The sequence below is a fragment of the Phaenicophaeus curvirostris genome, unplaced genomic scaffold (genome assembly GCF_032191515.1).
Source record: "Phaenicophaeus curvirostris isolate KB17595 unplaced genomic scaffold, BPBGC_Pcur_1.0 scaffold_55, whole genome shotgun sequence".
In the NCBI taxonomy this organism is placed as follows: domain Eukaryota; kingdom Metazoa; phylum Chordata; class Aves; order Cuculiformes; family Cuculidae; genus Phaenicophaeus; species Phaenicophaeus curvirostris.
In genome coordinates, this window is record NW_027206677.1 from 989,877 (window position 1) to 1,016,387 (window position 26,511).

At 54.7% G+C, this 26,511-nt stretch overlaps 2 protein-coding genes across 3 annotated transcripts in view; both read left to right on the plus strand.

The window, feature by feature from the left end:
* Positions 1-12,522, plus strand: part of LOC138734076 (class I histocompatibility antigen, F10 alpha chain-like) — a 46,457-nt gene extending 33,935 nt beyond the window's left edge. Inside the window, exons 5-6 of the mRNA XM_069881632.1 lie at positions 12,248-12,280; positions 12,494-12,522. The gene's annotated coding sequence lies outside the window, so the exon portion shown is untranslated. The remainder of the gene's footprint in view (positions 1-12,247; positions 12,281-12,493) is intronic.
* LOC138734063 (class I histocompatibility antigen, F10 alpha chain-like) overlaps positions 1-13,083 on the plus strand; it is a 30,272-nt gene extending 17,189 nt beyond the window's left edge. The window contains exons 2-8 of one of the 2 annotated variants that reach the window (XM_069881624.1): positions 9,447-9,525; positions 10,703-10,966; positions 11,436-11,711; positions 11,780-12,169; positions 12,248-12,280; positions 12,494-12,521; positions 12,613-13,083. In XM_069881624.1, coding sequence (XP_069737725.1) covers positions 9,462-9,525; positions 10,703-10,966; positions 11,436-11,711; positions 11,780-12,169; positions 12,248-12,280; positions 12,494-12,521; positions 12,613-12,724 — 1,167 coding nt within the window. In that variant the 5' untranslated portion in view covers positions 9,447-9,461 and the 3' untranslated portion in view covers positions 12,725-13,083. Of the gene's footprint in view, positions 1-9,434; positions 9,526-10,702; positions 10,967-11,435; positions 11,712-11,779; positions 12,170-12,247; positions 12,281-12,493; positions 12,522-12,612 lie in introns of those variants that run through there. The other variant, XM_069881623.1, reaches the window with a different exon arrangement.
* The last annotated feature ends 13,428 nt before the right edge of the window (positions 13,084-26,511 follow it).

The following is a 26,511-nucleotide window of genomic DNA, read 5'->3' on the forward strand; positions in this document are numbered from 1 at the left end:
AGGGAGATTCCTTAGTCTCCATGACCTTTGGAAGATGATGGAGAGAGGCCTCACTGGGACATTGTCCTGCTAACTAAGCTCTGTGGGATGCTGCCCAACCTGCCCCACAGACTGGGAAGGATCCCGTTTGCTCAGGTGATCCCTGAGTTGATCCCCACCCTCCACTGGTGATCTCCAGAGTCCTGCCTTGAGTCACAGAGGCCTGGGAGACCTTGATGGGGAAGACAGAGGCGAAGAGGACACAGGGAATCTAAGATTTGTCTACACCTGCTCTTCCAAAACCCAGCAGTGGCCACAGTGTCTTTCTTTCTTTCTTTTCAACTGTTCCAGAAGCAGCAAACACTCATCATGGGGCCCATGAATGGCTTTTCAAGTTGATACTGATTTTGTCTGGACCCTTGCTGCTCTTGGAGGATGCTGTCCTTGAAGATCATCTGTCTTGACGTCTGTGACCATATCCCAGCTCTGTCTCCCACAGGAACAGCTCCAGCTCCTCCTGCCTGTGCCCCTGGCTGAGGCCATTGCTGCCTATTGAGGCTGAAGCCCTGCAGCTGGGGCACCAGGCAACCTCATCCCTGCCATGAGGAAAGCTGGGACAAAGCATCCAAGACACCATGTGTGCAAAGGCTTTGCTTGGAGCAGAGACATGTCAAGGACAGAAGAGAGCTGAGTGTCTTTCCAGTCCCACGTCTAAAGATTCAAGACAAAATGGTTTAAGTCACTCAATGGAACACATCCTCCCTTTTGGAGATACGACATCATTCCCTGTCACCTGTGCTCCATCACATCCTACAGGATGGTAATAAAGACTTTTGACAGTGCTGGCCCAAGCGCTGGTCACTGGGGATGCCTCAAGTCACTGGCTGCATGGAGGACTTTGTACCGCTGATGACATTTGGGCTTGGTCCTTCAGCCAACTTCCCAGCCAGGGTCACTTCTTCAGCCCAGACAGCCCCACTCTGGCTGTAAGGACACCACAGGAGACCATGTCTAAGGCCTTGCAGAATTCCACGGACACAACATGCCCTTCTTTCCCTTCTCATTTTGGTTCAGAAACTCCTTTCTTGTTATTTGAGGGCCTGGAAATGGCTGCAGGACATGTGCCACCCCCTTCCTGGGGTCAGGGGTAGCCTGACCTGCCTATAATCTCCTGATTCTCTTTCCTGCTTTTCCTGAAAATGGATTTGGCATCTGCCTTTTCTAAGGAGCCCAGAACTGCTCTGATGGCTCTGGCACCTTTGAGAGCACAATCCAGGATCATGGACCAAGGTGACGCAGCAGACAGGAACATTTGCCCTGGGCCTGTCCAAGGCAGCTGAGATGGATCTCCCTGGGCCAGTGGGGTTTGTTCCTGGAGCCGCACACAGAAATCCCAGGGTTCTGTCAGGAGTCCACGTCTGAGCTGGACTCGTGCACCCCTAATGCACCCAGGGATCTTTACTAGAACTATGAATCCTAAAGGTCCTTCTGGAACCCAAGGAGCACTTAGTCTCAAGTCTGGTCTCACTTGGGTTCATCTCACCTCCCGCAAGCTGGGGTGAGAGACCAGTGCTGGCAATGATGGTTGTGAGGGGCGACTCCAGGACGATTGCCCTGAGGCAGATTCCGCAGGGTGTCCAACGCACATGGGCACAGACCAGACCCTGCCCGGCTGCTCCTTCAGGTCTCTCACGGGAAGCCTGGTTGTAGTAGCCCGTCCCAACCCTGCACAGCCACACTGTTTATCTGCACACTGGGGCTTCCATCTGGGGGCAATTCCTTGGAAATGGTCCTAAGAGAATCCTTGGGAAAAAGGCCTAAGCCTTCAGGCGCTGCCCTAGGAGATCCCCTCTCTTCATGGAAAGGCTGTTGTGTCCCACCAGTGCCCACTGCCTGTCCCTGCCTGCGGGCACAGCACTGCCACACAGCACGGCTGTGACCAAGCTCAGAGCCCTCAGGCCTGACAGCAAGGCAAGGGCTGAGGAGGAGAGCGTGGGAGTGGAGAGAGAACAGCTCTGGGAGACCAAGCACTGGTGCCTGGCAGTGCTGCCGTGCCGGGACTCTTCTCCCCTCCACCCATGCCCACAGGAACTGTCGCTGCAGCTCCAAAAAGTCCTTGGAGGAAACATATCTGGAAATCCCTTTAATTTTGCATTGAATATCCCTTTATTTTCTTGAAACGCACAAAGAGCACAGCTCCTCATTTCCACAGCCTATCAGCAAGAAAAGAGAAAAGACAGTGAATTAAAAACAGGATGACAAGGTTCTTGCAATTGAAAAAACAGCAACACCAACAAGAAATACAGAAGCCAGTCTGGGCCTCCCATGGGTTGCATTATAACTGCTATGCAGAAGGTGATGAGAATTTCATTGCCTGACAGAACCATCCAGATATCAGTTTCCACACTGCATCCTTGAGCTGCTGGTTCCTCAAGCTGTAGGTTAGGGGGTTCAATGCTGGAGGCACCACTGAGTATAGAACTGCCACCAACAGGTCCAGAGATGGGGAGGAGATGGAGGGAGGCTTCAAGTAGGACAAAACACTTGTACTGATAAACAGGGAGACCACGGCCAGGTGAGGGAGGCATGTGGAAAACGCTTTGTTCCTTCCTTTCTCAGAGGGGATCCTCAGCACAGCCCTGAAGATCTGCACACAGGACACCACAATGAAAACAAAACAGCCCAGTCCTAGTGAGATACTGGCCAAAAGAAGCCCAACCTCCCTTAGGCAGAAATCTGAGCAGGAGAGCTTGAGGATCTGGGGAACTTCACAGAAGAACTGGTCCACATGGTTGCCCTGGCAGAGGAGCAGGGAAAATGTATTGGCCGTGTGCAGCAGAGCTGGGAGAAACCCAGCGCCCCAGGCAGCTGCTGCCATGAGGACACAAGCTCTGCTGCCCAGGAGGGTCCCGTAGTGCAGGGGGTTGCAGATGCCAACGTAGCGGTCGTAGGACATGATGGTGAGAAGAGAAAACTCTGTTATAATGACAAACAGAAACATTTGTGCAACACACTGTGTAGGAAATCGCCCTGGTGTCCCAGAGGGAATTGGCCATGGATTTGGGAACAGTGTTGGAGATGGATCCCAGATCAAGGAGGGCGAGGTTGAGGAGGAAGAAGTACATGGGGGTGTGGAGGTGGTGGTCACAGGCGATGGTGATGATGATGAGGCCGTTGCCCAGGAGGGCAGCCAGGTAGATGCCCAGGAAGAGCCAGAAGTGCAGGAGCTGCAGCTCCCGTGTGTCTGCGAATGCCAGGAGGAGGAACTGGGTGATGGAGCTGCTGTTGGACATGTGCTGCCTCTGGGCATGGGGAACTGTCCTGGAGGGAAAAGACAGAGAGGAGTTAGGGGACATTTCTCTGACCAAAATCAAAGCTCTTTCTCATAAAACCACCATCAAACTGCCTGTTTCAAGGAGGATGTTCAGCAGGTCCCTTTCACAAGCTCTGGTTGCTCCTCTCTGAGGTTGCCCCAGGGAGCAGGAGACTGTGATGTGGGCTCTGCAGGAGTCGGTCCTGCCCTGCAGCATCAGCGGAATGGAACACAGGGTGATTTCAGGATGAATCCACTCCTGATATCAAAGAGCTTTCAAACACTGTCCCACCCCATTCACCTGACTGTTATGTTCTGGTTGCCCCAACACAGCTCAGGACGGCTTTCAAGCAGAAGCTCCTGGCTTTTCCACTGCACTCCAAGTGAAATCTCCTGAGTCCTGACAGGTAAACGGACTGCCCCTTCGTGGAGAGTGAGCACAGCCATCAACCCTGGTCTCAGCTGCCCTGTGCTGGAGGACTTTTGCACTCGGGTGTTCCCAGCAAAAGAAACTGGCACTGCTGGGACCAGAGGAATCCCGTTTCCCAATGCAGATCTCCAAATACCCTCACCCTGTCCTACCGGAGGGGGGATCTCAGCTCTCCCCTCCTAGCCAGGGACACGGAGGGCTCATTGCTGCTTCCCACCCACAGACGATGAGCAGCCAGATGACACAGAGATACCATGGGAGAGCTGTGCCTTCTGGAGGGCAGCCTGAAGCCCAGCAGGACCCTGCAAGCAAAGAATCAAATGTCACAAATGCAGGGTGTCCTGAGAGGAGAATCTGCTCATTTGAACTGCCTGAACCTGTCACTTCAGAGAGGGATTAGACTCTTTACTCCTATGGCTACAGCTGCATGGCAGGACCCACAGGACTGGTCTCTGCACTGCAGCTTAACCCAAACCCCATCCCAGAAGGTCCAGTGATAAGAACCTGAAGCAAAGGCAGAGAGGGAAGAGGGAGAAATGCACGGTGCTGCTGCAGATGGAGGCAGCAGAGACACAGACAGTCAGGGGGGTGGTAATTTCTCCTTTGAAGGGGTGCGGATGCTGAGAAAGTGACTGACCAGCCATGGCCTGAAGAGAAGAGGTGGGAGAGTAGAGTGTGAGTTTACTCTATGGTAGGTGTCTGCATTGCAGGGGATGGCAGGGAGGTGCCCGAGACCCCCTTCCCAGTTCCACAGGACAAAGCTGAAACCTGGCAGTGTCCCCTGTCCCCACCGTCCCCATGAGCCCCTGCTGCAGAGCAGGGCTGACTCCTCGCAGGCAGCGGGCAGAGGCCCTGCTCCTCCCAGCACATTCAGCCGGCTCCGAGCAGGGCTCCAGGCACGGAGCTGGAGGAAGGGCTGCAAGAAAAGGGACAGGGTGTGTGCACCAGGGGAGGGGAATGAGAAATGGCTTTGATTTTGTACAGAGAAGTCTCCCCTGACTTGTCTCTGTCTTTTCCTCTTGTAACAGTGCCCCATGTCCAGAGGCAGCAGATGTCCAACAGCAGCCATCTGCAACCCCCTGCACTACGGGACCCTCCTGGGCAGCAGAGCTTGTGTCCACATGGCAGCAGCTGCCTGGGGCGCTGGGTTTCTCACTGCTCTGCTGCACACGGCCAATACATTTTCCCTGCCCCTCTGCCAGGGCAATGCCCTGGAACAGTTCTTCTGTGAAATCCCCCAGATCCCCAAGCTCTCCTGCTCAGATTCCTACATCAGGGAGCCTGGGCTTCTTGGCTTTAGTGCCTGTTTAGCATGTGGCTGTTTTGTTTTCATTGCGTTGTCCTACGTGCAGATGTTCAGGGCTGTGCTGAGGATCCCCTCTGAGCAGGGATGGTACAAAGCCTTTTCCACGTGCCTCCCACATCTGACTGTGGTTTCCCCATTTCTCAGTACTGCCTGTTTTGCCAACCTGAAGCCCCCTTCCTCCTCCTCCCCATCCCTGGATCTGGTGCTGGCAGTTCTGTGCTCAGTGGTTCCTCCAGCACTAAACCCTCTCATCTACAGCTTGATCAAAATGAGATACAGTGAAGGGAGTTTGGGGAAAAAAAAGCAGCATCATAATCAACACCAGGTGTAGGCCAATTAAACAGCCGTTCCCATGTGCTCACAGGAGGGCACTCACTCACAATTTACCCAAACAAATACATGCTTAAAAACTCTCAGGAGTTTCACAGAAAAATCACATTTCTCTTCAGGGCTCTTTAAGAAATATTTGAAAGTCCTTTTGTCTGTACACACCAGCTTTGAACACCAGAAGCCCTCTCAGCCCAGGAGAACCGATCAGCCCGGATTAGAGTGCTGGCAGATGCTTTTTCCTTACAAAGAAGTCAAAGAGTCTTCCTTCCCACAACACTCTCCCTTCAGTTGCCCTCTGTAATCCTCTTCTGATATTCTTCAGGGGATGTTGGCTTTTGGCTCATACTTTTAAAAGGCATCTTAGGGGCAGCTAGGTGTTTGAGTCTGATTTATTTATAGGACCCAGGCACCCAGCTCTCAGGCTCCTTCGAAGCCCTCCTAGGACCAGTGGTATATTTATTCCAAGCACAGTTTTCCTTTGCTGTCTCACTGTTTGATGTGCAAGAAGGTGCATGTTGAAGTAGACAGTTTCACCATGTCCCATCAGGACCTACTGCCCAACCTCCTTCCATCCTGTCCAGAGCAAGTGTCCATGTCTCAGCCCCTTTCACGGAGACAAGCACAGTAACCCAAACCATCAGTGCCAGCTATTAAGTCAACCTCCGCCCACAGCAATAAGCAACCCACATACTGCTTGGGCGCACACGCACCTCAGGCCAACCTCACTTCCCCTGCCACGTACAACTCCACTTGTGCCACCTGAGTGCAATCCCTAGTCAAAATCGTGTTTGTACCAAGAAATCCTTTTTCTCTGGCATGCTGGAGCTCCTCTACTTGATTTGGCCTATGGAAGCATGGGATAAACTTTGAATTCACCCCTGTTACTGTCCATTGTAGCAATCATTAGTGTTCATACAAGGTACTTCCAGTCCTCCTGTGCCTCCTCAGGATTCCTCCCATTGGTCCTTCCAGGAGGCTCTCACCATCTACAGAATACATGGAACAGATCACTGAACATGTAGCAAAGGATTTCCTAGGGTTTTGTATGGCTCCCTCCTCACCTGACTGCCAAACAAGCCCTAGTGCTACAGGCAAAGGTCTGCAGCACCAGCAGGAGCACAACCCACAGGTCACATCTGTAGTGTAGCCAAGTAAGGATGTGACAAAAAGAAGCTATTTCAGGCTCAGAAAACACCCCAGTGGGAACCAGACTTAGAGATAGGATTCCTCCACCTACGATCCTGCTTTTCAGTTGATAAAATCCTCCTGTGTGGTCTTCTGTCAACTGTAGCTGAACCCTCTTCCCCTTACACTTCTCTAATCATCTCGTGCTGACAATTGATTTTGCATGTATAACTAACCAGTGTGGCAGGAAAAGGGTAAAGTGTCATCCTCTGGGTCTAGACGTGAATTTCAAGGCTGCCTTCAGCTATAAACATTTATTGATTATTCACTTGGAAAGTCAAATGCAGAGAGGGATGATGCTTGTGTAGAAACCTTGGCAGGATGCTGGCTACAGATGCTGGATTGCCTTCATCACATTAGCCTGATGGCATCTGAGCATGTCCTGATCTTTGGCCTTGACCTTACAATAACTGAAGAGAGGTCCTGGACCCCATCACAACAAAGCAGGAGCTTTGCCTGAGTGCAAGAGGAGACGCACACCCCTCCCCTCTTTGGATTCCTCCCGTTGCTTCTGGACTCCAACAAAATTACAGACGACAGTCATCTGGCTGTTGTACTGCTTCATGCTGGTCGTCATCTCTGTTTGAGGTTGTTGATTGTCATCAGGAAGACTGCGGCTGCCTCTGCCACTTAAAATTAGGATTTATCACATCAAACCTCATAATCTTTTTAGTTTTTATTTTCAAGGGATTCCAGCTTTAACTATATCATCTCAGGGGGAGGAAGCCGGAAAGAAAGTGTGTTTAGCATGAATGAAACTGCCTGGAAGCTCTCCTAAGAGTTTTACATTTTAGAAACAATGTCAGATTAAAGAAGCAGCTTTCAGAGCAGCAGAGCCAATGTCGCTGGGCAATCAAAGGATTCATGTTGCAGGTCTCAACATCCCTTTAAAATTTCTGTTATCTTATAAGGGTTGAGTTAACACCGCAGCCTGGGGACGTTATTAGGGCTGCTTCTCTCCTTCATCCCTCTGTCTGTTTTCATGAAATCCAGAGTTATTTAAAACTTTTGAGAGTTTGACCCATCTGCCACGTTTGTTTGACTTAAGCCAACGGGTTCAGAGATTGTTACGTGGGGTCTGATAGATGCCTGGACGCTGTATCACAGCTTTCTCAATTCCCTTGGAAACTCAGCTAAAACTCTTGGGTTCAATCTCTACGACCTCCTACTGTGCACAGCCATTTATAATACTATCCAGTGAGCATCTCTAGCTCCTGCAAAATGCTAACACATTCAGTTTGTGCCAGGGTTGAATAGCAACCCATCCTGCAAGCACAATTCACTGTTAGCACCATGCTCTGTTCACGGAGAAAACAATACTTGTACAGCTTGGAAAAGACGATCCTTCTGAGCTGAATGTGCAGGGCACGCTCGGTAGGGCTATCTCTGTCACGGGGGACGAGTAAGATGACAGATGTTATATGAGGCCGAGGCTGAAAGAGGAGAGAAGCAATATATATGTATATCTATCAAACAGCCTGGCTTGTGCAACTAATAACACCAGAGATTAGATCAGTTTTACTAATGCTCATTTCTGCCATTTCCTCGGGTTTTTTATATTCCCTTTGGCTCACAGTATGTAAATAGACTGATTACCTGCTTCTTGATTGTTTCCAAAACACCACCTTTGTATTGCTTTTGCTAGGGAAGAAAATAATTGATGGCGTAAAAACAGTTATATATATCTTTTTATTATTATTTGATGGCAGCATTTCCATCATCGTTATGATTGATCAAGCTTTTAAATCCTGTTCAAAACCTACATCCTTCCTCAGTTCCTGCTGCTGTCCATGTAAGTACTAGGAGTTCATATCCAGCAATTCTTTTCTCCTTTCTGCCTCTTCCTTTGACAGGGGCCGTCAGAAGAGTTTTCTGTCTGCTTTCCAGGGCTGAGTAACCGGTTCATTATAAAGTCAACAGGACAGGTTGTGGAAAATGGAATGAACACCTTTCCGTAACCACTGTATTTATGCAAAGAGAGATCAGTCTTCAGTGGGACTGCTTATTTTTGCAGATGTCCCTGGGCTGGGAAAACAGCACAGACCAGAGACAGTGAAAGGATCTTTGTTGTCAGTGATGTAGAAGACTGCAGCTCCAGGGAAAAAAGTTGGACATAAAAAATAAAATACACACTAGAAAAATTTGAAAAGATTAGAGAGAAAGTGTCTGATCTAAATGGGCAAGAGCAGTCGTGTCCTCAGACAGCTGTCCCAGTTTGCCTGGCTTTGAGTTTAAGATGATTGAGGTTTCATCAATGAGCAAAGAACCCCAAGCCCCTCTCCTCCCCCCAGGCTCGGAGCCAGGCGTTAATCAATTGCTGCTTCTTGACTTCTTGCTCCTCTGTATTTAGCCTTGGAAAGGAGCAAAATACTATTTGAGCCCAGAGCCTGTGGGGACAGTGAAGCGTGAGGATCCCCCGGGACCCTAAACCCGCCCCCCAAAACCCCCAACCCGGGACCCCCCTGGGCAGCCCAAGCCCCCAGGACCCTAGACCCTCCCCCCCACATCCCCCGTGTCCCCTAAACCCTGGACCCCCCCAACCCCACATCCCACAGTCCTGGGGACACCCACCCTCCCAGGATCCCCCCCCGCCCTTGAGACCCCGGCAAGAAGGGCTCTGGGGGGTCCCGGGGTGTGGGGGACACGGGCATTGGGGGGGTGCAGGAGGGGCTGGGAGCTGCCCCGCGGGTTGCAGAGCTGGGGGGGCCGAGGGAGGTCATGGGGCTCCCCACTCCCTTTTCTCCCTTTGGCTTTCGTCTCCCAACCCTCGGCGCCGGGATCTGCCCGGCGACCGGTGACGTCACGCGGCGCCTCGGGCCGCCATTGGCCGGCGGGCGGCGGCTCCGCCAATGGGAGCGGGCGGGGCGGGGCGCGCGGCTCGGCCCGGGCTCGGCGCCGCGAGAGGAGCGGAGCGGGCGATGGCGTCGGGCTGGGCTGCGGCCCCGGGGCTGCTGCTGGCGGTCCTGGGCGGCGTGGCGAGCGGTGCGAGGGGGCCCGGGGGCTCGGGACCCTGGCCTGGGCTCACAGACCCCCTGCACCCCCTTTTCCTTTGGCTTTGGGACCCCCCTATCCCTTGAACCCCCCCGTCCCTGGGCTGCAGGACCCCCTACACAGCCGCTTTTCTCCCTCCTCCTTCCCAGGGCACTGGGACCTCCCTCCCATTCCTCCATCCCCCCCTGCACCCCCTTTTCTGGGCTCCAGAACCCCTCTCCTTTGATGCTCTTCCTGGCCTCCCTGTCACCCCCCAAAATCTTATTTCCTTGACCCCAAGGACCCCTGAACCCCCATTCCTGGTCACTACATGTCCCCCACCCCCTGGATCCCCCCTGTCCTTGATACCAGGGACCCCCTGAACCTCCATTTCTGGTCCCCACATGTTCCCCACCCCCTGGACCCACCCTGTCATTGATACCAGGCACCCCCTGAACCCCCATTTCTGGTCCCCACATGTCCCCCACCCCCTGGATCCCCCTGTCCTTGATACCAGGCACCCCCTGAACCCCCATTCCTGGTCCTCACATGTCCCCCACCCCCTGGATCCCCCCTGTCCTTGATACCAGGGACCCCCTGAACCCCCATTTCTGGTCCCCACATGTTCCCCACCCCCTGGACCCACCCTGTCATTGATACCAGGGACGCCCTGCACCCCCAATTTTGGTCCCCACATGTCCCCCACCCCCTAGATCCCCCCTGTCCTTGATACCAGGGACGCCCTGCACCCCCATTTCTGGTCACTACACGTCCCCCGCCCCCTGGACCCCTCCTGTCCTTGATACCAGGGACCCCCTGAACCCCCATTTCTGGTCCCCTCGAGTGCCCCACCCCCTGGACCCTCCCGTACTTGACCCCAGGGACCCCCTGCACCCCCATTTCTGGCCTCCACATGTCCCCCACCTCTTGGACCTCCCTGTCCTTGACACCAGGGACTCCCTGGACCCCCTTTCCTTGTCACCAATGCCCCCTGGACCCCCTTTTCCTTCACCCCAGGCTCCCCCTGCTCTCCCCTTCCCTAGAACGAGGACCCCCGCCCAGACCCACCTCCCTCCCCCGAAGGCCCCCCACCTTCAAGATGCCCCCGACCCCAGATCTGCTCCCCAAGGACCTCCCCAGCCCTCCCTGCGCCCTGTCACCCCCCCCGTCATCCCCCGTGTCCCCACAGGACTCCACTCCCTGCACTATTTCGATGTTGCGGTGACTAAGCCCAGCCTGGGGGTCCCCGAGTTTGTGTCCGTGGGGTACGTGGATGGGCACCTCATCGTGCGCTACGACAGCGAGAGCAGGAGGGCGGTGCCCCGAGCAGACTGGATGAAGGCCAACCTGGGTCAGCAGCACTGGGACACCCAGTCTGAGATCAACCGGCAAGACCAGGAGGTTCACCGTGCAAACCTGTACGTTGCACAGGAACGCTACAACCAGAGTGGGGGTGAGTGCGGACTGGGGGCTGCGTGGGGCTGGGCGAGTTCCCACGTGCCCCACAAGCTCCTGCCCCACGGTGCTGCCACACTGGTGCCGACCCTTGTCCACCTGCTGTCGTCACCCGAGGGCTCCCAGCCCCCTTGACCCCCAGGCTGAGGGGTCCTGGCTGCCCCATCCCAGCCCCACAATGCGTGGGATCCCCTGTGCCAGATCTGGGGGGGCTTCTGGTCCCCCCCATCCCATGTCCTTGTGCCCCCCGTGGCATTTGGGCCCCCAGGGTGCCATGGGGCTGGGTGCAAGGGGGGCTGCATCATGGACTTACGGGACACGCCGAGCGCTGTGGGCCCCGAGCAGGACTGGGAGCAGCTCTCGTGCTGGTGCCCGATGCCCCCAAGCTCTGGGGTTCAACACCAGGGGTCCGTGCCCCCCTGAAGGCCCAGGGCTGCAGCAGCCCCTCACCCCACATCGTGTTTTAGGAGTTCACATGTTTCAATACATGTCTGGCTGTGACCTCTTGGAGAACAACAGCACCAAGGGGTATTACCAGCTCGCCTACGATGGGAAGGACTTCATCTCCTGGGACATGGACAGCATGAAGTTCATCGCGGCGGACGCCGGGGCAGTTGTCACCAAGATAAAGTGGGAGAAGGATGGGATGGTCGCTGGGCAGCTTAAGAACTACGTGGAGAACATCTGCATCCCAGCGTTGAAGGATTATCTGAGCTATGGGCAGAGGGTGCTGGAGAGGAAAGGTGAGGGCGAGACGGCGAGCGGCCGGCGCGGGGGCGTGTGCCGACGCTGACCCCAAGCCCTTCCCCAGAGCCGCCCACGGTCCGAGTGTCGGGGAAGAAGGCCGGGGAGTTCCTGACCTTGCGCTGCCGCGTTTACGGCTTCTACCCACGGGGCATCTCCGTCAACTGGCTGAAGGACAACGATCCGAGGGACCAGGACACCACGTGGAGCGGCATCGTGCCCAACAGCGACGGCACCTTCTACACCGCGGCCTCCATCGTCATCCACCCGGAGGAGAAGGACAAGTACCGGTGCCGCGTGGAACACACCAGCCTGGCCCAGCCCGGCCTCTATGTGTGGGATGAGTCTTCAGAGAGAGAGGCCAACAACATCCTCCTTAACGTCGGGGCCGTGGTTGCCGCCATCCTGCTTGTCATCATCATCATCGTTGGAATTGCCTTCTGGAAGCTCAAGTCAGGTAAAGCGCCGGGGCCGGTGTGGGAGGGAGGCCTGGCAGCGAAGTGCTGGCGATGCTGATGCCTCTTTCTCTCCACAGGGAAGCAGAAGGAGCGCTACATCAAGGCATCAAGTGAGCACCGGCGGCACAGCGGGCTCGGGGTGGCCTCGAGGCTCCAGCTTGTGGCCACTGCCGGTGTTTCCGATCCCCCATCCTTGCTTTGCCGCCCCTTTTCCAAGTGGAAGAGGTGGAATCTGGTGTCACCCTGCTCTCCCGGTGGCTGCCGGGCCGGCTGGTGGCACAGAGCGCCGGGCTGGCGGCTCACAGCTGTTTCTCTCCCTGCAGGCGCCCACACGGGGATTGGCAGCTCAGGGTCAGTACGGCGTGGGGCCGGGGAGGCCCAACGGGAGCTGGAGACACCGAGGTGGCCCTGGGTGACACCGTCTCTTCCTCTGTCCCTGCAGGGAGCACAGCCTGAGTGTGTCCCCGACCCTTGTCGCAGTCAGAGGAGCTGGGGAAGGGTTGGAGCTGCTGGCAGAGAGAGATTGCACCGTGACGGCTCCCGGCGCTGCGTGAAATCCCTGTTTGCCTCTTTCTCTAATTAAGCCCCGTGGGCTTAAAGGTTCCAGGATTGTGTCTGTGCTGGGGCGAGCGGCCGATGCCGTGGTGAAGCTGCGATATTAGCAGCAAGCACAGAGCAAACGGTCGATGTTCTCATGCTTGTAACTTGTTGAGACTTTGGAATCTTTATTAAGACTCGTGGGTTCATAGGAAAGGAAAACGCTAGGTGGAAAACATGCAGGTAAGGGGCACGTGTGTGGAAAAGAGGGTGTTGCACTCTGTCCCTGCACTGCGGGATTCTCACGGGTGGAGATTCACTGGAATAGCTGCTGCTGGATACAGAGGCACTACATAAGGTTTGCATTCTCTAAATAAAGTTGATCTTGATTGTTATAGAATCATAGAATCACGAGGTTGGAAAAGACCCACAGGATCATCGAGTCCAACCATTCCCATCAATCACTAACCCATGTCCCTCAGCACCTCGTCCACCCATCCCTTAAACCCCTCCAGGGAAGGTGACTCAACCCCCTCCCTGGGCAGCCTCTGCCAGTGCCCAATGACCCTTTCTGTAAAAAATTTTTTCCTAATGTCCAGCCTGAACCTCCCCCGGCGGAGCTTGAGGCCATTCCCTCTCATCCTGTCTCCTGTCCCTTGGGAGAAGAGGCCAGCACCCTCCTCTCCACAACCTCCTCTCAGGAAGTTTTAGAGAGCCATGAGGTCTCCCCTCAGCCTCCTCTTCTCCAGGCTAAACACCCCCAGCTGTCTCAGCCCGTCCTCTTCCTCTGCTCTAGACAAACTGCCTGGTTTGTACTTACAGATACCACGAGCGCTGGGATGGGTCCCCTTGAGGAGATCCCTCCATGAACCACATCTGCATTGTCCTACAGCCAGAGAGTCACCACGTAAAGGGCTGTAAGGATTCCTCTGTCAGGGAGCTCTCAGCATCCTCCCACCCCACCTGCCTTTCCCCTCTCTCTGCTCCCTCCTCTCCCCTCGCTGCCTGCAGGCAGTGCCCTCAGCCCTGCTGGGCTTGGCAGAGGAGCTGCTCCTGGACAGACCTGGCTCTTTGTAGCGCTGCCCCTGGCCACCAGCTCCCTCAGCCCCAGGAGACCAGCTCAGCAGCAGAGGAACAGCCCAAGGCATTTTAATGAGCCCCCCCCATGAACCTCAGACCCTCAGCAGAAGCCGAACAAACCTCTCAAGAGTCAAATTCAAACTCCAAACCTTCTTGCAGTGTTTATGGGTCCCACTTAGGGACCCTGCCGAGAAAGTATCCCCAGGCTCCAGTTAGAGCAGAAAATTGACGGCAGTGACAAAAGGTTTGGAGAAACAAGGTCAAGGTGGCTCCGATGCTGAGTAAACCTGGATGCATTTCATTAAAACAAAGGGCCAAGCCCTGACCCCCAGATCCTGCGAAGGGAGGTCCTGTCCCTTACTCATCCCTCAGATCACAGAATCACAAGGTTGGAGGATTGAGTCCAACCGTTCCTATCAACCACTGAACCATGTCCCTGAGCACCTCATCCACCCATCTTTGAAATATTTCCAGGGATGACGACTCAACCACCTCACTGGGCAGCCTGTTCCAGTGCCCTCGGGGCTTTTCCTGGCTCACTGGCATGTGGAGATGGGCAATGCCAAGAGCAGGACTATGGTACGACACCTCCCAGCCTCCTGAATATGGACAAGGAGGCAATGAGGCCCCAGGGCTGGAAAGGCTGCTTGTCGCCTCAGAGGCATCAGTAGCAGAGACAACAGCCATCTCCAAAGTCATGAAAGGGCTGCTCTGATTGGGAGCTTTCAGCTTTCCACATCCCTCTGTCCTCTCCACCACAAGCTGTCCCATGGTGTCACATCACGTGTGCCTCTTGCCCTCCAGGCTGCAGTGATCTCCCTGGCTGCCCCACCTTGCTGTCACCTTCCTTTGCTGATATCTCTGTCCTCCCTGGCTCTTCCTTGAGACACAAAGCCCTCGACTGATCCAGGCTCCTTCTGGGCGATGTGTGGCACCACAGCACTGCCCTTGCACTGATATTTCTTTCTTCTTGTGTCCAGCCTGGACCTCCCCAGATTCCCTTTGTGGCATTAGGTCTTTCTTATGCCACAGAATCATAGAATCATAGAATCACCAGGTTGGAAAAGACGCACTGCATCATCGAGTCCAACCATTCCCATCAATCACTAACCCATGTCCCTCAGCACCTTGTCCACCCATCCCTTAAACCCCTCCAGGGAAGGTGACTCAACCCCCTCCCTGGGCAGCCTCTGCCAGTGCCCAGTGACCCTTTTCTGTGAAGAGTTTTTCCTGATGTCCAGCCTGAACCTCCTCTGGTGGAGCTTGAGGCCATTCCCTCTTGTCCTGTCCCCTGTCCCTTGGGAGAAGAGCCCAGCTCCCTCCTCTCCACAACCTCCTCTCAGGGAGTTGGAGAGAGCAATGAGGTCAATGAGCAATGGGGGTGATTTCTAACCAAGTGATTCTGTGGTTTCGTGATTGTGTGAATAAGTTAAATTCTGACCTGGAGAACACACCAAGCAGGGATTTCTTCCCAGCTCTGTGGGCAACCAAACCACAGATGAAAGTGGCAGTTTTAGCGAATTTCTTTGGTATTAATAAATTCAGATTATCTTTGATGAAGAATAATCTGTTACAGAAGCCTCTTCACCAGTTAGAGCTACGCTGTGGTGGCCCTGTGACGTTCTCCCTTGAGATTACCATGAGGAATACACAAAAGCCTGGTTCTTTTGATGTATCCAAACATTGCAGGACGTCCAGACTGGGCGTGCAGCACAATTCTTTACTATAATAACAAAAATTAAAGATGAAGAGCAACACATCTGTCACCAGATATGGAGGAAAAGGAATAGTCCCTGAGCTCAGGAGGTGCCGGGGGCCGGTGCCTGGCGAGGGGCGGGGGTGGCTGGGGTCTGGACTATGAGGTCACAGACGCCGCTGCCCACGCCGGGAGGTGCTGTGCTGTGCCATGGGCTCTGCTCAGCAGTGCTGGCAGCAGCGGCAGCAGCGGCAGCAGCAGCAGCAGCATGGTGCACGCACAGGGGACTGTGGTCCCCATCAGCCTTGTTATATTCCTTGCTTTGATAGTTCTGGAAGCCCAGGGCGTTCAGGCTGCTCCGTGGCGAGCACGGGGATCAGGTGAGTGGGAAGGGCCGGCACCCAGCCTGGGGAAGCGTGTGGCTGTGCCCAGCGCTCCTCGGGGTGGCAGCGGGGCTGGGGTCAGGATGGGGCAGGGCTGGGGGAGCGGCGGGGCCAGGCTGGGCTGGGGGAGCCGTGGCAGCTCCACTGCGGGTCCCTGGAAAGAAGTGGGTCCCAAAATCTCATGGCAACGGGCTGGGTTCCAGCTGTGCCCCTAAGCAAAGGCCACCTGGCTTCTCAGCCGCATCTTGTCCAGGAGCCTCAGGGTGACCCCGCAGCTCGTCACTGGAGTGAGTGGCCCTGGGGGCTCATAGGAGATTTTCCTTCCTATTTCCCTGCCCAGAGCTCTGATGTGTAGAAGAGGGTTGGGTCGGGGCTGTGCCCTGGCTGCTCTGCCCTGGGAAGATCTTTGCTGGCCTCTCCCTCCCTGCGCTGCTCCCCGTGCCGCCTGCAGAGCTGGGGGGGGCTGAGCTTAGAGCTGCCGGGAGCTCCAGGGAGTCATTTCTCCAGGAAGCTCCATGCCTGGTTGGTGTTGGATCAGCACGGTGCAGGCACGCAGGGACAGCACGATGGTCCCGAGTGGAAGGGAGAGACGAGAGATATGGAGCAATCCCGCTTTTGAACTGCATTCAGCACCATTCCAATTGGAAGAAGTAGATTGGAATATTTCATGGGAGCTGCTTTCTTCTCTTTGTTTACAGACGTGGCTGGAGGCAACAAATCCCCAGCGTCCCGGCTGAGTCCCAAGGATGACGTGCAGGGACATCACACGGGTACGTCACGGCTTTTGACCCCCTTTGGAAGCCGCCAGCTCAAAGCCCCCACGGGAGAGCTGCCTCTCCTGTGTGTGTGAGAACACAGACCTGCACCGCGTGTGCCACCCCGTTCCATGATCCCCCCATGTTCTGCTGTTCGCTTTTGATGGGGTGATCACATGCTTTGTCCATGTCCCTCAAAGGAGCAAGTGGCCAGGCAGCCACGCTCCCCACGAGCTCTCTTGCCGCCTGATTTTTGTTCAGTGTGACAACCTGTCCCAGCTGGGAATGAGCCTGCAGGCACCAGGGCTGGAGGGAAACAGAGAACATTCTGGCCATGCCACACGTGCTGAGAGCTCTCCAGAGGGCCACAGGACAGACTGACATTCTGAATTGTTCCTCCAGGTGCAGACAGCAAGACGGCCCCAAGTGTTCACGAGTCCCAGAATGATGAAGGTGTTCACACATTCAAAGATGGGGAAATCTACTTTATGTCAGTCATAGCAGGATTTCTGGGATGCATGGTACTTACGTTTTTATTGTGCTGCTTCGTCATCTGGCTGAGGAGGAAGAGAGTAAAGTGAGTCCCTGATTCCCCCCACTGCTGCCTTCCCAGGGCTGCTCCCAGCCACGAGGCATCGCTGCTCAGGCTGCTGGGCAGCGGCGAGTGAGGGGCTGGACAGAACACTCTTCTGCTGCTGTCCGGTGCTTTAACTGCTGTCTGAACTCCCGTGCCTTCCTCTTGGGAGCGCTCTGACTGGAGCCAGGGTTGGCTCAAGCTGACCCTGCCTGGACAGGAGCAGCCCCAGGAGCAACAGGCGTGGAGAAAGCCAGGTTGGGGTGGGAAAGAGCAGGGGCTGAGATTGCCCTGAGAAGAGGGACACACACCAGCATCTGTTGCTCCCCAGGCAATCCCCATGCTCGGTGGTGCCACCAGGTGCTGGTGTCCCGCTCGGCCACGCTGTGCCGGCAGCTCCCAGCCCGCGCTTGGAAGCTGTGCCAGCTCCGTGCCGTGGAGGAGAGTCCCTGTGCCCACCTGCAGCGGAGGCCTCAGCAGCCTTTTCTCTCCACAGACTCATCTCCGATGTTTAAGAAGCCCAGCTGCAAAGTGGCCAGGTGACTTGTGACACAGCTCGAAACTAAACGGCCCCTGCAGCCCCTCCTCAGACCAGCAACCTCAAGATGAAGCCCTGTGACTTCTGTTTCTTCTACAACGGAAAGTCAAGGGAACGTTTACAATCAGGATCCCACCAGCTGGGCAGGCGTCTGCCAGACACCTGGAGATCTTCAATAAAATGTGTTAGGAACTCGGTGACGTGTGGGAAAGAGCCTCTCTCGTGTGGCTATGGGGGGCGAATTTTCAGCAGAGAGGCTGCCTGCACAGGTTGGGTTTGAAGGCTGAAAGCACAAGTCTGGGGACATCTGGCAAGTGGAGGCTTTGAGCTGAAAACAGGGGGTTGGATCCTTTAGATGAGAGTTTGGGCCCTCAAAATGAGGGCTTTGGGCCTCGAAGATGGGACTTTCAAAATGAAATCGAGGCTTTGAACCCTGAAACTGGGGGTTGTGCCCTAAAAAGATGCTGTGGTAGCAAACACAAAGGCTTTACACCCTAAAAGCAGTACTTGAGAGGCTCAAAATGAGGATGGGGGCCCTCACAATTCTGAAAATGAAGGTTTGTTCCCTGAAAAGGAGGCTTTGGAAGGTAAAACTGAGATTTTGGAACCTACAAATAAGGCTTTGGCCCCTAAAGCTGATGCTTTGGTTATCCAGAATCAGACTTTGGGCCTTAGAATTGATGCTCTGAGCCATCATATGTGTTTTTAGAGACAAAAGAGTGTTTAGACACAAAAAGCGAGTTTTCACTCTCTCAAAATATAACTGTGGGCCCTAAAAAAATGATGTGGGTCTGTAAAGACAGGTTGGAACCCTAGAAATGAGAATTTCAGCCCCAAACAGGAGGCTTTGGGGCACTAAAAGAGATGGGTGAGGCGCTACTAATGAGTTTTTGGACCCTGCAAGGGAGAGGAGCCACTTGGTTCCTCCGTGGCCCCAGGAAATGAAGCTCTAGTCCCGAGCGCAGGGCTTTGGGTGCTGAAGTGGAGGCTTTGAGCTGTAAAAGAGCAGGTTGGATCCTTACCATGAGAGTTTGAATCCTCAAATGGAGGGTCTGGGTCTACAGCTGGCGCTTTGAAATCGAGGCTGTGGATGCTGACCTAAGGGATTGTACCTACAAACGACGCCGTGGCACAAAACACGAAGGCCTTGAGCCCTAAAAATGGGACTTGAGAAGATCAAAAGGATGATTTGAGCCCGCACAGTTGTGGACTTAGTCCTAAACTGAGGCTTTGTTCCCCGAAATGAAGGCTTTGGCAGCTAAAAATGAGCTTTTGAACCCTTTCAGAGAATTTTATCTCTAAAACTGAGGTGTTGTACGCGTAAAATCGGGATTTGTGCCCTAAGAATGATGCTCCAGGCCCTTCCAATGAGCCTTTGAAGCCCCAAAACGCACTTTTGAACCTGTCAAGGAGGGGTTTAACCCAAAAACCAAGCTTTGGGACCTCAAACTGCGTCTCCAGCCCCGAGCTCTTCCCCAAGACCCAACCCAAACCTCCCCCAGGAGCAGCTCGAGGCCGTTTCCTCTCTCCCCATTGATCCCAAAAATTCTGGCAAATCCAACTCTCTGAGACTCCTTCTGGAGGTTTAGAAAGCGAGCATCCTTGCTCAGGGCTGGGAACGTGCGGCACTGATCTCCACCGGTCATGGGCAGCGAGCGAGACAGAAGCCGGGACACAAGAAATTTCCCACTTCCATGCCTATGTATAAATCTTCCCAGAAATCTTAGGCGTTTTCTATTACTTTCTATTACTTTCCAAGGTCTACTTTTAATGTTGTTACGAATTTCACAACAGCCAAAAGTAGCTAATTCGCAGCTTTGCTCCAGCTCTGCCTGACCTTGCCTTAAAAACAGACAAATACTCCCTGGAGTCAAGGAGAGGGGGGGTCCACGGGGTGGGGGACATGGGGGGACCAGAAATGGGGGTTCAGGGGGTCATTCCGGTCCCAAAGCCAAAGGAAAAGGGGGGGCAGGGGGTCTGTGAGCCCAGGCCAGGGTCCCGAGCCCCCGGGCCCCCTCGCACCGCTCGCCACGTCGCCCAGGACCGCCAGCAGCAGCCCCGGGGCCGCAGCCCAGCCCGACGCCATCGCCCGCTCCGCTCCTCTCGCGGCGCCGAGCCCGGGCCGAGCCGCGCGCCCCGCCCCGCCCGCTCCCATTGGCGGAGCCGCCGCCCGCCGGCCAATGGCGGCCCGAGGCGCCGCGTGACGTCACCGGTCGCCGGGCAGATCCCGGCGCCGAGGGTTGGGAGGCGAAAGCCAAAGGGAGAAAAGGGAGTGGGGAGCCCCAGGACCTCCCCGGCCCCCCCAGCTCTGCAATCCCCGGGGCAGCTCCCAGCCCCTCCTGCACGCCCCCAATGCCCGTGTCCCCCACACCCCGGGACCCCCCAGAGCCTTTCTTGCCGGGGTCCCAAGGGCGGGGGGGGATCCTGGGAGGGTGGGTGTCCCCAGGACTGTGGGATGTGGGGTTTGGGGGGTCCAGGGTTTAGGGGACACGGGGGATGTGGGGGGGAGGGTCTAGGGTCCTGGGGGGTTGGGCTGCCCAGGGGGGTCCCGGGTTGGGGGTTTTGGGGGGCGGGTTTAGGGTCCCGGGGGATCCTCACGCTTCACTGTCCCCACAGGCTCTGGGCTCAAATAATATTTTGCTCCTTTCCAAGGCTAAATACAGAGGAGCAAGAAGTCAAGAAGCAGCAATTGATTAACGCCTGGCTCTGAGCTCTCTTCCCTCTGTGAGGGCTGAGGGTTCCCCAGCCCAGCTGAAGGGCATTTACACCAAGGCACGCAGCCTGGGGCATAAGAAGGAGGAGCTGGAGGCTGTTGTAGGGCAAGGAGGCATGGATGGAAAGGCTGTTGTGGAGGCAGCTCTGTCCCACCAGTGCCCACTGCCTGTCCCTGCCTGCGGGCACAGCACTGCCACGCAGCACGGCTGTGACCAAGCTCAGAGCCCTCAGGCCTGACAGCAAGGCAAGGGGTGAGGAGGAGAGTGGGGAAGCAAAAAGAGAACAGCTCTGGGAGATCAAGCAGTGCTGCCATGCTGAGACTCTTCCTCTCCACCCACGAACACAGGAACTGTCCCTACTGGTCCAAAGAGGAACTTGAAGTAAGGGGCTCAGGAAACATATAATTTGTTGAAGGTCTGTACTTTCTTTAAAACCACAGAGAGAATGACTCCTCAGTTAGAAAGGTACTTGGCCAGAAAAGCGGACAGTAAAAGAGAAAAGGGGTGAGAACATTAACACAATTGAAAGATCAGTAATAACAACAAAATGGTGAAGACAGACTGGGAATGCAATGAGTTTCATTATAACTGCTATGCAGAAAGAGAACATCAGTTGATTGCTTCAGGGAACCATCCAGTTATCAGCTTCCACACTGCACCCTTGATCTCCTTGTTCCTCGTGCTGTAGATGAGGGGGTTCAGTGTTGGAGGCACCTCTGAGTACAGAAATGACACCCCCACATCCAAGGATGAGGAGAAGGTGGATGGAGGCTTCAAGTAGGCAAAGAGGCAAGTGCTGATAAACAGGGAGACCACGGCCAGGTGAGGGAGGCAGGTGGAGAAGGCTTTGTGCTGTCCCTGCTCCGAGGGGATCCTCAGCACAGCCCTGAAGATCTGCACACAGGACACCACAATGAAAACAAACCAGCCAAATGCTAAACAGGCACTAAGGCTAAGAAGCTTAACCTCCCTGAGGTAGGAGTGTGAGCAGGAGAAACTGAGAATCTGAGGGATTTCACAGAAGAACTGTTCCAGGGCATTGCCCTGGCAGAGGGGCAGGGAAAATGTATTGGCCGTGTGCAGCAGAGCAGTGAGAAACCCAGCGCCCCAGGCAGCTGCTGCCATGTGGACACAAGCTCTGCTGCCCAGGAGGGTCCCGTAGTGCAGGGGGTTGCAGATGGCAATGTAGCGGTCATAGGGATCGTAGGACATGATGGTGAGAAGATAATACTCTGTTGCAATGAAAAAGACAAACAGAAAGAGTTGTGCAACACCCCCTGCATAGGAAATGACCTTGGTGTCCCAAAGGGAATTGGCCATGGGTTTGGGGACAGTGGTGGAGATGGAGCCCAGATCAAGGAGGGCGAGGTTGTGGAGGAAGAAGTACGTGGGGGTGTGGAGGTGGTGGTCACAGGCGATGGTGATGATGATGAGGCCGTTGCCCAGGAGGGCAGCCAGGTAGATGCCCAGGAAGACCCAGAAGTGCAGGAGCTGCAGCTCCCGTGTGTCTGTGAATGCCAGGAGGAGGAACTGGCAAAATGTTCATGGCACAAGTGCCATTGTAGCCAAAGCCAGATCTGCCTGCCCAGGGCCTGGGGCTCAGGGCTTGGCCTTTCTGCTTCATCCAGCAATCCCCGGCTTTTCTCAGCATCACAGCTCCCTGCACAGCGCCTTTGCATTCCTGCAGTCATGGCCTCTAATTCTGAGCTCTAACGAGTCCCTGGGGAGGCTTTGTCACTAGCAGTCCCCATTGAGACCAGTTAAGACGTCAAGGAATATTCAGCTTTGCTTTTGACTTCTTGAGATGTTTCCTCAATCTCCTCTCAGCAGTGATCCTTCAAGGACTTAGCAGCAAATCCACCCTGAGTCTCATCAAACTACAGAAAGACTTAATGAGCTCTTTGTCTTCCTGTGGTTTTCTTAAGGTCTTCAAGGCTTGCACAGCTCCTTGGAGTCATTTCCCAGTGCGGTTAAACAGGAAAATTTCAAAGTCCACCTAAGAAAATTATATTTTAGTTTAAAGTTTATATTTCCATGCTTTCCAGAATGATAGAGTGATTTGGGTTGGAAGGGACTTTAAAGCCCATCCAGTTCCACCCCGTAGACATGGGCAGGGACACCTCCCACTGGACCAGGCTGCTCAAGGCCCCATCCAAGCTGGCCTTGAACACCTTCCGGGAGGGGGCAGCCACAGCTTCACTGGGCAACCTGGGTCGCTGCCTCACCACCTTATTTTGTGAAGAGTGTCTTCCTAATGTCTAATCTAAATCCTCCCCTCAGCCATTTAAAACATTTCTCATCATCCTGTCACTCCATGTGGTTGTAAAATGTCCCTCCCCAGCTTTCTTGGTGACCCCTTTCAGGTACTGGAAGGCTGCAATAAGGTCTCCCTGAAGCATTGTCTTCTGCAGGCTGAGGAAGTACCAGGAGAAGGTCAATATTTCTTTAGAAAATCCCTTTTGAATGGGCTAGGGATTGGTGGAGGTTGTTTTGTGAATAAGGACAAGCAGGTGTCCTGGTGCCCAGGTCAACCTCCTCGGGGCACTCCTCAGCCGGTAAGGTCTCTGCACGTGCTGCTCCATGGAGATGATTTTTGACTTGTGTGCTGAGCTAAAAATAGTTTAATAGGTGAAAGAAAAAAAGACAAAAATCCAACATAAACCCAAACCTAAAACCAATGCAAATATCATCACTTGCCACCTCCCTCAAGCAGATTGACACCCCACCAGTCTACCACCACCTGTCACCTTTAATGATAAAAGACCAGGCTGCTCAGTCCATGTCAGCATCCACAGAGGAAGTTTAAACATCAAAAATGCACTGAGGTCACGATTAAAAGAAAGGATTTTGTCATTTGACCAGCTCCATGGGCTCAGCTATCTGTCGGCCACGGCTCCTGTGGCACCTGGGGACATCCACCTTCTTGTCCAGAGGAGTGGGATCCTTCTGGGTTGGACAGGAGGGAAAATGCCTTTGTGTGAGCGCAGTGCAGCCCTGGCCGAGGCTCCAGGGCAGCGGGGGATTCTCCACCCCTGGGAGTTCAAACCGAGAAGATTTGACACCTCAGGATGTTCCGTGCACGGGGCTGGGCTGGGGCTGGGGGAGCCCAGAGGCTTTTCAGCCTTAATGGTTCTGTGCTGGTGTGACAGAGGGGCCAGAGCCTGGTGTGTCCCCAGCGCCTCCTGCTAGTGCCCCCAGACCAATTTTGGGGCCAGATCCCCTCATTTTGGTGCAGAACCCCCGTTCCAGCCAATGGCTCTGCACCCCCCTCCCCTCCCCCTGGCCCTCAGTGCCCACAGCTCCCCCTGAGCCTGGCAAAAGCACGGGGGACTGGGGAACACCTCCCTTTTGGGTCCAAAAGCCTTGATTTTGGGTACAGGGCCTCCTTTGTGAGCTCAAATCCCCTTTTTGAGCATCAAAGACTCATTTTAAGGCCCAGAGTGTAATTCTTAAGGAATGGAGTCTGATTTTCTGTCCACAGACTCTCTTCTGGAGACAAAAGCCTCTGGAAGTCTGAAAAGCTAATTTTTAGTCCCCAAAGCCTGCTTTTCAGGCAAAAATCACAGGTATCGTTTTAAGGCACAAAACATTGTGTCAGGCTCAAACCCTCAGTTTCAGTTTCAAAGCAGCATTTGTAGGACCCAAACCCTTCTTTGGAGGCTGCAGAGTCTCGTGTAAAGGATAGAACCCCCTCTTTTACAGCTTGAAGCCTGCACTGGAGCTCCCAAAGCCCTGCATTTGGGACCAGAGCTTCGTTTCTTGGGGCCACCGAGGAACCAAGAGATTCTCTTCCCTTGCAGGGCCAAAAGACTCACGAGTAGCAGCACACCCACCCCTTTAGTGCCCAACATCTTACGTTTGGTGCTGAAATCCTCAGTTCCAGGGTTCCAACCTGTTTTTTAGGACCCGTAGATTTTTATGACCCAAAGTTACATTGTAAGAGTCTAAACTCGAATTTTGTGTCTAATCACTCCTTTTGAGAGCCTCATTCTCAAGGCCCAATGCCTGACTTTGAATTTCCAGTGCCTCAGTTTCAGAGGCCAAACCCTTAGTTATAGGTTCCAAAAGCTAATTTTTATCTTCCCAAGACTCTTTCAGGCAACAAAGCTTCATTTTGAGAGTTATCCACAATTTTGATGGCCCAAATCCTAACTCTGCCCCTCTCAGGATGTTGCTGCCCATGGCAGGGGGGTTGGACTAGATGGATGTTTGAGGTCCCTTCCAACCCCAACCATGGTTCTGGCCGTGGCCTCTGTGATGCTGCTCTGTGACGCTGCCCGGTGTCCTAGGAGACCTCTCTGCTGTCCAGGACAAGCACCCTCTGGGCTCTCTCTCCAGGAGGATCTGGAGGAGGCAGGTGGTCTCTCCGCTGGCAGCTGCCTGCACCTTGCTCTGTGCGTGAGAAACAAAGCGGCTGCGGTTCAGCCTTCGCAGTGCCCGGTGCTGGTTCTGCCGGAGAGGAAACTCTGCCCCACGGCCAGGGTAGGTCAGGTGTGTCCGTGCCTGCTCCTGCGCAGTCATCGCTCGGAGTTTAATCTCCATGGCAGGGCCTCCAGTTCTTGACGGTTCTGTCAGCTCCTGCTCTTCGGAGGTGGAGCCTGTGCTTCTGGTTATTTTCCACATGAGAGATGTTCCCAGCCCAGGTGGTCCCGTTTTAGTTTGACTGTGCATTGCCCCATGCCCCATGCCCCATGCCTTGCCCCCTGCTCCTTCACTCCAGTTGGATTTGTTTCCCAAGTGCTGTATCGCTGACTCCAGGCCCCAGGCGGGGCTGCTCTGTGGGGCTGGAGAGAAAGCAGGGCTGTGGGGAGAGCTGGGAGGGACGGGGCTGAGCTGGAAAGGGCCCGGGAGAGGACACCAGCAGTGCTGGCTGAGCTGTGTGACCATGCAGGGAGGACAGGCTGCAGAGGGCGAGAGGGGCAGAGCCCAGCCCGGCAGGTGCCGGAGAGAGGAGGCCGGTGGGTGCCCTTGGTGGCAGGGACAGACTGGGGAGGTGCCCAGGGCACTGGTCTCTCCCATCGCCAGCTCCAGCACTGGCCCCTCACCCCAGGCGATGGGTGAGCTTTGCCCTCTGTCCATCTCTTCTACTCCTGCCCATCCACTACCCTTCCCGTGACATTCCTTCTTCCTGACAAGTTCCACTGTGTTACCTTTTCCTCTCCCCTGACATCATCCTAGCTCTCCATATCTTTCTGTATTTGGGTCCTACCGGAACACTCCCTTCCTGCATTTGCTTCTCTCTGCACTTGGTGCTTGGTTGCAGGCTGCTTAACACCTATTTGTGCACATGGCACGTCATCCCCAGACACCACTGAACCCTTATCCAGTCATAAATTTTTATAATAAAATCAGATTTTGTGCCCATATAGAAATTTCCAGAAACTGTAATAATCACTTCATGCAATCCCTGTGGGCAGAAGAAATGGCAAAGGGCCCGAGGTGCCCCCTGACTGTAAGGGATTTGTGCCTGTGACACTGCAGGGGCAACAGAAGGAGCACAAGGGATTTGCCCCAGAGACACTGTCAGCAGATCCTGGCAGGTGCCGAAGTGTGAAGGACCCGTGATGCCCCCGTACTGCAAGGGGTTTGCCCGGTGACGCTGCCAGCACGGTCCTGCCCTGAGGAGGCTCCGCTGTGTTTTCCACCTGTATCCAAGGCTTAACCCTGCACAGGTCCTGTGGGGGCTTGGCCAGAGCTCCTTTCCCAGCCATGTTCCTGCTGCTGCCCCATCACCTCCAGAGACAGAACTGACCTCACCAACCCCTTCACAGTCAGATGTTTCCTACTGGATTCTGAGTTTCTGAGACACAATTGACAGCCTAAGCCCCAACTCATCCATCACCTCCTCATGGCCCAGGACCGGAAAATATAAAAGTACTCTTGCCTCACAACATGAGAAATGGACACAGGGACCTCGGTTCATGGAGGGACATCCAGGTGAAATATTGCTGGTGCCTGGCAGTGCTGCGGTGCTGGGACTCCTTTCCCCTCCACCCACCACCACACGAACTGTCCCTACAGCTCCAAAAAGGCCTTGGAGACAAGATATCAGGAAACAAAAGTC